The 10,157-nt window shown below is 37.6% G+C and overlaps 1 protein-coding gene across 3 annotated transcripts; it reads right to left on the bottom strand.

Moving 5' to 3' along the window:
• Positions 1-2,468: 2,468 nt before the first annotated feature.
• On the bottom strand, positions 2,469-8,298 carry LOC107871407 (R3H domain-containing protein 2). 3 transcript variants are annotated; one of them, XM_016718335.2, is made up of 6 exons: positions 7,992-8,298; positions 6,488-6,588; positions 5,443-5,520; positions 5,273-5,344; positions 4,443-4,540; positions 2,469-3,512 (listed from the first exon to the last, which is right to left on the bottom strand). In XM_016718335.2, the coding sequence occupies exons 1-6, from the start codon at positions 8,013-8,015 to the stop codon at positions 2,965-2,967; spliced, it is 921 nt and encodes a 306-aa protein (XP_016573821.2). In that variant the 5' UTR covers positions 8,016-8,298; the 3' UTR covers positions 2,469-2,964. The 3 variants fall into 3 exon arrangements, with proteins under 3 accessions (XP_016573821.2, XP_047268817.1, XP_047268818.1); XM_047412861.1 differs by lacking the exon at positions 7,992-8,298 and having other exon boundaries at positions 5,443-5,533; XM_047412862.1 differs by lacking the exons at positions 5,273-5,344; positions 5,443-5,520 and having other exon boundaries at positions 7,992-8,168.
• Positions 8,299-10,157: the final 1,859 nt, after the last annotated feature.

Here is a 10,157-nt window from a genome sequence, read left to right on the forward strand (position 1 = left end):
GACCCCCCCCCCCCCAACCAATTATTGTTTAGTGGATACATAAACAATTTTATCTTTTTATAATTTTTATTTGGTATTTGATATCCACTTGCAATCTGATTAATTCAAATTTGCATAAAATTTTTTTTTTTTTTTTTTTTAAAATAAAACGATCTCTATTAAAGATAATTTTGGATCCTCAAACTCAATTAGTAGTGGTTAGTGAATATTTTTTTTAAAAAAATTACTAGGAATTATTTTCTCTTTTATGATTCGACTAATCCAGATTCGGATCGAAAAACTTAATAATGGGACTAAAATACTCTTTATCAAAGACGATCAAAAAACTTTTTGTGCGTGCGTAGTTTTAACTCGATGTTGGACCGAGAATTCGACCCTGGGTATGCAGAAAATTCTGTTGGGAGCGCTGCCACCTTAATGGGCCCTGCAACGCACGATCCGGATTAGTCGGGGCTCCAATGCGGGCAGCAGACACCGGATGGGAAACCTAAAAAAAAAAACTCGATGTTGGACATCTATTTTGAGGTTGAATTAATTCTGATTCGCGGTTGATAATTCTCACTTTGGAGAATAAAATGCTCTCGATCAAAAATGACTTTATTTTCGAGATTTAATTCAATATTTTTAATTAAAGATGAAGGAATACGTAGTATTCCACGAAACCTCTGATGTTACGAAAACATTAATTGTAGATTAGTATGTTTATCTACCAATTAAAGAGTAGTATTATTTAGGCCAAGTCCAAGCCAAAAAATGACCACATTAAAGCTTGTGGTATTCTATTTATCCACATCATTAAACATACATCATCACAATATTTATTCTATTACTAAACATTTTTAAAAGATTTGAAGCTGAGAGTGGCTTCGGTGGAGGATAAGATGAGAGAAGTGAGGTTACGTTGGTTAGGGCACGTGATGAGGAGGGACTCTGATGCTTCAATTCGGAGGTGTGAGACACTGATTATGGATGGTTTTAGGCGGGGTAGAGGTAGGCCGAAGAAATATTGAAAGGAGGTGATTAGGCATGATATTGGGCAGTTATAACTTACGGAGGATATGACCCTTGATAGGAAGGTTTGGAGGACGCGGGTTAGGGAGTGGGAGTGTGTCCGTAACAGTAGGGAGCGTTCTTTATTTGTGACTTAAGTTTCTTGTTCGTGATGTTGAGTGATGTCTATGATTTCGGATAGATAGTTTTTAGTATTATCTTGTGACTAGCACTGTTAGTTTATTTTGCATACTGTACTAGTTTATATGCATTTATGTTTTGTGTTTATTATACTGTTATCGGTCATAAGCCGGGGGTCTATCGAAAACAGCCTCTCCACTTCACCTGAGGTAAAGATATGGTCTGCGTACACTCTACCCTCCCCAGACCCCACTTTGTGGGAATATACTGAGTATATTGTTGTTGTTATTTGAAATATCATAATTAAAAATATATATTTGACTATCCAAACGATACAATAACAATAATAATAACATATCTAGTGTAATCCACGAGCCAGACATAATTTGCATTATTTTTTTTAAAATTAATCCAATATAATGCCAAATAAATTAGGAGGAGGGATATGACTTTTTGATAAAATTGTATATTGTTTTTGGCTTGTAGAATCATATTAGTTTGATTTTAGAAATAATGCAAATTATGTTTTCACACATTATGACTTTGGTGATTTTTTTTTTTTAAAAAGAACTTTTTTATTTTTATGGTAAATCAAAGGAGCCTTATAATTTTGAACAATGGATAGTGGTTTGGTCTACAATGAGGGCAAAATTAAACTGTGTTGGTGAGAGTTGTTGGTAAAACAATGTGCAAATATATTAATTTAAGTATATTAGGCCAAATGTTCATTGAATGTGTTCAATGTTGTGAACATATATTATTATTGTTATATAAAAATAATAATGATTATTATTGGTAGTAGATTCTGATTTATATTAATTTTCAATGTAGTTGATGGGCAAATTAGATTTTTTTTTTTTATAGACATAATACATGAATAAGCACTCAAACTTGACCTCGATCGTCAAGTATTCCAACTTTGTGTATGCTCGTCTAGATACCTTATCTTGTCTTTACTATGTCGGCTGAACACTCCCAACTTACAAACTGATTCACGTCAGCATCAGGTGTTCGTGTTGTGTCCGTGGGACACAGTGGGAACGAGTTGGAGCATTCAATCAACTCCCAACTTACAAAATTATCATCTGAACACCTCCAAATTATGTGTCGCGTCAACATCACGTGTTTGTATCATGATCGTGTGACACAGTGCTGGAGCATTCAAGTGTCAGTTGAGACCAAGTTGAGGTTTCTAGATGTTTGACGAGGGTAGGGCATTCAATAGTCCAGAAAGGGTAAAATGTACACAGACCTTACCTCTACGTTTGCGATATAGAAAGGTTGTTTATGATAGACGCTCGACTCAACTACAAAAATTACAATCCAAGCCAACCATGCAACTCTTAAACTCAATTCATAAATCCAAATTTCAAGAGTATCACTATAATCTACAGACTACACAACTGCTGATAACTTGCAGTTCCATGGCCAAAAAGCCAAAGTTCAAACTCTACTAGACTAAAATGAAGTTGTACATCATAATGAGGAAAAGCCAACGAAAATGACGAACGAGGCTGCCAACGAGTTCCCTCGAAGAGAAAATCTGTGCTACAGAGGATGATGCTGATAGGAGTAAGCGAAAAGCAGACAGACGAGGCAAATGTCACAAACTTTACGACCTTAAACTTGTCGATGACTTGGATTCAGTAGCGCTTCCAATTCTATACCCCAAACAGTTCCTTGATGAACGTATTAGATGCAGCTATCAAATGGCTGGCACAAATGGCACAGATTACACGAGGATCACAAAGTGCTCGAGATCATACGTTTACTTCAATGGTATGTGTGGCTGGGCTACTCTTCAAGCATTTCAAGAAGAATACATTATGATCCTTATTTCACATTCCCTTCTCTTGCAAATCCTAGAGCATTCGCAAATATTCTCTTAGCAGCACCAATATGTTCATCGCGAATACTATCTTTGTGAACCTTTCCATCCTTTTTTACTGGTGTCGAGGAACCTGTCTCATTTGCGCTTTTAGGTGCGCTCTTCTTCATATGCGGTGATTTACTGCCATTTGATTTGTTGCTTCTAGGATTACCACACGAACCTGGATATTTTGTACGGGGGGTTTTAACCTCCATACACGTCTGCTTTCCCGAATTTGTCAGCCGTTCTTCCTTATGCTGCATATTTACATCCTTGGTTTGTTCTCCACATTGCTCGGTATTTGCTGGCCTGGTTCTTTGGCCAAGTGCATGTGCAATCATACGACGGGCAACTGTAGGATCTTTTTGAGGTCTATCCTTCGTACATTGTCTTGTCTCACCTTGATCAACAGAAAATATCCGTTTTCGGGCAGCCATATATGCTTCTTCCCTCTCCTCAAGCGAAAGGTTAAAGATTGGTATGGGTGTGGGCGTCTCTTCTACCCTTGACCCTGAAAAGCAACAACAATGCTTATTTTGTGGCTCACCGTTTTAGTACTTAAAAAGAGTGTCACATTTGGATTTTGATAACTTGTTTGGACATTAGAATAATTAAATTTCATCTGAAACTACAACAAGCACAACAACAAACCCAACGTATTCCCACATAGCGGGGTCTGGGGAGGGTAAAATGCACGCAGTCCATACCACTACCTCCGGAGAAGTAGAAAGACTGTTTCCGATAGACCTCCGGCTCAAGACAAACAATAGTAAACAAATCCGTAATAAAGCATGAAACAAGAAGGAATAACAGAAATAAGACACCCACAAAGTAATACCCCTACACTAACGAGTCAAAGGCACCTCCAACCCCCATACCCTCTTACTATAGCAGCTCTAACCTATGGACCTAGCCCTAAGACTGCCGGCCCAGCTACCCCAAAGCTCTCCTAACTACTGACTACCACCCACCCACATGCACTAGCCGTCTAACCTAATTCGCGTCCTCCATACCTTCCTATCTAGGGTCATGTCCTCAGTAAGCTGTAACTGCTCCATGTCACGTCCAATCAGCTCTGTCTAGTATTTCTTCGGCTTACCCCTACCCCGCCTGAAACCATCCAAAGCTAGCCTCTCACACCTACGAACTGGGGCATGCCCCTCCTCATCATCTGAAACTGCATGAATATTTCTCCGTTTTTAAGACATTGACGGTGCTTTCTCCCTATTTCAAAAGTTTTTTTCTTTATAAGGTAAGATATATTATTCCAAGAAGGCATCGAGAGGATGCAGTATTTCAAAAATGTGATCTGGTTCCTATTGCTTACCCGTCCTTTCAAGTTCCGATCTATGAAAGTAGCAAAACAAGTAAGGAGATTGTTATCCACTTCCGGAACACATAAAATCTAAGAACACCTCATATACAAGGGAAGAAACAATACCTTCTGAATCTTCTTTTCTTCTATATATTACATCTACGGTCCTTGGAGATTGGAGCTCGTCATACTGCCACAGGAGATCACTAATGAGAATGGAAGGTCTGCAAATTGATTTCCCAATAATGTTAGAAGACAATGAACTAACAATGACAAGCTGTATCATTTAAAAGTTCAGAACTTCACGCACTTCGTGTCACTACAGAAGGGGAATAGGCAAAGTGCAAGAAGGTTGTATTTGATTCATCGTACTTACCAATAAGATGAGATATATGGATGCAGAGGTGTGGAAGTTGCTACCTTGAGATGGTTTATAATATGTTTGCACGGCTGAAAGTGTCGAGGAAATAAGAGTAGTTGTGATTTTGCGTATGTAACCAGCAGGTATGGGTCCTCCGGAGAGGCAGAGACCATCTTGGAATGGATAGTCCAAATGAGGAAAGTGATTATATTGGTCCATCGGAGGGTTTATAGCTGCACACCTGCACCTACGATGTGCCAGATAGTGCCTAAATGATCCTAAACAAGGCTAAGACTCCAAGAAGTGTATCGACGAATCTATACAAGTAGTTGTCACAAAGACCCCTCTTTCCTTGTATTCCAACCAACGAATTAGCTTAGAATCAGCCTTAGCAATTCTCACAATGTGATGTTGTAGGCAAGCTGTTCACCTTAAAAGGTCTATTGTATCAACATTTGCACAAACAACCAAACATGACCTACAGATGCTCTGGCAGAACATATATATGTGCTCATGGATTTCAATTAAGATGTGTTCAGAACTGCAATATGAACATTCACATGAGTTTAGGACAGTGCAATTTCTGTTTACATACATTGCCGTATCTGAGCAACGCTCCAAGACCAAGTGCCGTTCTTCCCCTTCACCAACTGATTGATGAGCAAACCTACCAGAACAAGACAGTTTACACTTGTCCATAGCTCAAAGAACAAAGTACTCTATGTCTCTATGATATAAAGCGATCAACATTCTGAATGTAATTACCCAAAAATATCAGCAAGACGATGTAAGAGAAGGCGGTTATATGGATTTGTTGGTTCAAGCTCCAAGATTCCATCGGAACTGCATAAAAGTACTAGATTTATTATGAGTTGTACCCTCAGGAAAATAGCATTTACACATATTTACTTAAAATTGTATAAAGAGAAAAAAGGTATTTTAAGTGAAATGGGGAGAATATCATTGTTTTCCTCCTCCTTTGAATCAATTGACAAATATGAATTTCTGTTGAAAAGCGTTGATAAGTACATGTAGAACAGCGAGGAATTTCGCTTTACACGTGATAGATGTCAAGAACAATTGGAATAATTTCACTGTAAAGGAGGTGTAGATAGTTAAACTGATATAAGATGAAAATGAACTAGTATAAGTTAACTAAAAGAGTTTTAACCCACACATGCTGAAGCTTCGATGGAAAATGGCAACTTCTAATCTTGTCCTATGTTGAACTCTTCAAAAATATCGACGGGTGCATGCAGGATTTCCAGAAGTAGTGTACTTTGGAGAACCGGACACCGGTGTGGTATCGAAAGTGAAGAGCCGTGCAACAAAGAAATTGTCAAGGTTCGTGGACATCAGATAACAAACTATGACAAGTGTAAGAGAAATGAGTTGATGAAGATAGAGGTGCAGTTGTAGGTGACAAAGAGGAAAGCAAGGGTAAAAGACTCTGAACAAAACTACCCACTTGTCTCGGACACTCCTTTAACCTTGATCTTTACCATCATATTCCTCACATCTAAGTTGCGCGGATTCTTCACTTTCGATGCCGCACCCGTGTCGGATTCTCCAAAAATACACTAGTTTTGGAGAATCCAACACACACCCATTCACATTTTTGAAGAGTCCGAGCAACATAGCCTCACATAATGAAGAGATGGGTAATCTTTTATTGGGGCAAGAAACGGCAATTTCACACTATTTGATGATGTCGTGAAGTACATATTCTCTTGAAACTACTAAATAATAAATTGTTTGTTATTAACAACAGGCAATCATAAGTCTGCATCTTCATAACCTCCAGTAATACCTGGTATCATCGAGAAGAAAATTGACGAGGGTCTCCTCCATCGAGAGGATAAGATGCTTGCAAGGAAGATTATCTTTGACAAGAAAGGCCAGTTCTTCTACCTGCATTAATCCGATGTAAAGGTCAATAGAAAATGCATAAAGGTATAAGAAAATAAAGTAGTACACTGATTGTTTAAATAAAAGATTGTTAAACATCAAGAAAAATTGATTTAACGCGAATATCAAATGATCACGGCAACGCTATTAACTAAATCACCAGAACATAACTGACTGTGTTAAAGACTTTATAATTTGGCCCGATGGACTAAACAATTTAATTAGCCTTTCCTGATTTATTGAACTAAACAAGATGATAGATAAGGTTTTTAGACAGCAAATACGAACTATATACATGTGTATGCTAAAGTCAATCAGAAACATATACCCAAAAGTTCTCTTCTCATATTTGTCCATTCTTTCACTTATTTCTTCTTATTCAACAACTTCTCCAATCCCGCTCAAAAATACTAAGAAAAAACATATTTTTACAGGTGAATCAACACCCCACCCCCACTCACCCCGGAACCAACAACAAAGGATATACGAAACACCTATTCCGATAGAAACTTCTTGAAATCCAATATCAACTATAGTCAACTATACCAAGCACCCATTTTGGTAAAAAAACTTCTATCAAAGTTCCAAAATCCAATATCATCTACAATCACAATCTATAGTTCCAACTATTTTCTGTCCAGAGTTCCAGACTTTAGCAAAATTGAGCTACTTTTGTAACATTTTTCACTTATTTCAACTTATTAAACAACTTTTTTTCCAATTTTCATTCATTCCCATCCGTACTAGCCTTGGTGGATAGAGTTATCCGGTAACTCTTGTTGGTGCCCCCCCACCTCACACACAAGAACCAACAATAAACCTTTTACAAAGGACTCAACTTTTGAGCAAAAGTTTCAGACTTGAGCAAAATTGAGCTACTCTTGTAACATTTTTCACTTATTTCAACTTATTAAACAACTTTTTTTCCAATTTTCATTCACTCCCATCCGTCCTAGCCTTGGTGGATAGAGTTATCCGGTAACTCTTGTTGGTGCACCCCCAACCCCACACACAAGAACCAACAATAAACCCTTTACAAAGCACTCATCTTTTGAATAAAAGTTTCAGACTTGAGCAAAATTGAGCTACTTACACAACTTTTTCAATTTTCAGCCAAATTAAACTACCAATTACTGCCTATTGCTACAAAATACTAAGCAAAAGCATAATCTTTACAGCTAAATCCACCTCCCCCCACCCCCACCCCCTCAAGAACCAACAATAAACACCATAAAGAGCACCCCTTTTTTCAACAAAACATCTATCAAAGTTCCAAGAATCCAATATCAACTACCTAATTAAGCAAACAATATGTAAAACCAACGCAAATTAAATTCAAGAAACTCTATAAATACCCAAATTACAACAAATCACTTCAATTCTTAAATAGAACAGAAATTCCTCACCATGGCAAATTCTGTAAGACTCATTGTGGCTAATAATCAAGAATCATAAAGGGTGTAAAACCCACAAATTTTCTTGAATTTATTTTTAGTTTTTTTTTTTCAATAGATTTTTGAAGGCAATTTTCGACAATTTTGGGAAAAGAGGAGAGGCCAACAGACTTCTAAGGATTTTTCTTCTTTATTATTATTATTTTTTTATATATATTTTTTAAAATTACATCAATATTCACATTGAAGCTCGACCAGCTCAAATTTACACAAAAGTTTCTTATGAAGATAAAAATAACAGTGTTACAAAAATATGTACTTTTTGATAAATTGTATAAATATTGATAAATATGATATTCGTATATGGCTGAAATATAATTAAGTAAAACAAACCTCTAATAAAATTAAATTTCATTATATAAAAAGATAGAATATAACTGAAATATAATTTTATTAGATCCCCAAACCTATAATACATATGTTTAGAATGATCGAATAATACTAGTACATATTTCCCTACTTATGTATAATTAATTTTGTCTATGATTAAAATTAACATAAATTAGTTATAAATGATGTGTGACAAAATAGAAGTAGAAAATACTATTTATTGAAAATAACATGAATAGCAAAAAGTAAAATAATAGAAATACTAATAAAATTTGTCATCATGATTTTGTTTTGGTGATGCGCCTCCAATATATGAATGAACTTGTTGGGTGGTCCGACAGGGCTGTTGTGCCATTTTGGTGGTTAGGGCAAAACATTATTAGCCCATTTCGATGGGTGTTTGCCTATAATTTGGTGGGTGGGCCTGGGGTCTGGTGTTGAATCTGGGCAAAAATGTAAGGCATCCCCTAGCGGGCTGTGGAATGGATATGGGTGATCTGACGATACGGGATAAATGACCATCTTATCTTTTGATGACATCTTTGGAGGCCAACACATAGAGGCTCAAGATTTGGTCACCTCGAGAATACAAGAACATGCATGGAGGACCAATTTTGAGCATAACTCAAAGCAATCTCGCGTGTGGAGGATTGCTTGGAGCATTTAGGATTGAGGACTCACGGTTTTGGACCTTAATTAAGGGCAGTTTGGACATTACACATGGTGTATTTACACACCATGGCCGCTCCTCTCATTAAGGGCAAAGTGGTCTTTTTATCTTCATTTATAATATATTATAAATAGGCCCCCTTAGTCTTGTTTTCACTAGTTTTTGAATGATGAAGAATTGAAAGACATATTTTCTCTCTTTGAGAGTGTAACACCCTTAGTTGTAGGGCTTGAAAAAGCCATCTTTAGTGTAGGGCTTGGAAAAGCTGATATTGTACGTTGCTTAGAAACGCTGGATCTTGAGGTGAGTCGATTACCTTGGTGGTCACCGTAAGAGTGTGGTTTTGATTGTTACATTCGTTAGGGGTTAGTGTTGAAGTACACTTGGTTCTTAATCTTCTAATAATCTTGGTCTCACTATCTATCTTTATTTTCTATACAATTTCCCTTGTGTTTTGTTGAATCCGTGTCTTGTTTCATCTTGTGTCATTGCTGTTGTTTTGGTGTTAAAATACACCTTGTATCTTGTAATCCTTGTGTTGTTATTGTTGGCCGAAAGTTGCTCTCAAAGGGGTCCTCGGGTTCTAGTTGATTTGTGGACTGTTTTGAGTAGTTTTTGAGCCTTCTCTTGTTTTCCCCGTATCATCTGATCAGACCGTTGGACCATTTTGGTGGTCAAACGAACAAAACTGCATGAATAGGCCATTTTTGGCCCATTTCGATGGTTGTTAGTCCACGAATCGGTGGGTGGACGCAGCATTCGGTGTCGGATCTGGGAAAAAATTACAGGTGGCAGCCTCCAAACGGGCTGTAGAGCAGATGTGGATGGTCTGACAACGCGACTGGGGCCATTGTGATGGTCAAACAAGTGAAATGGTGTGAACGAGCTATTTTTGACTCGTTTCAATGGGTGTTAGCCCATGGTTCGGTGGGTGGGCCTCCTAGGCTACTCCATTTTGGTGGTGAAATGGGATAAATGGTGCGAACTGACCATTTTTGGCCCATTTTGGTGGGTGTTAGGCCGCAGTTCGATTGTTGGGCGCAGGCCCGAAGTCAGATCTTGGCTAAAATCGACCGGCGCAAGCGGATCATTTTTGGCCCATTTCGATCAGTGTTAGC

This window comes from Capsicum annuum, chromosome 5, assembly GCF_002878395.1.
Source record: "Capsicum annuum cultivar UCD-10X-F1 chromosome 5, UCD10Xv1.1, whole genome shotgun sequence".
NCBI lineage: Eukaryota > Viridiplantae > Streptophyta > Magnoliopsida > Solanales > Solanaceae > Capsicum > Capsicum annuum.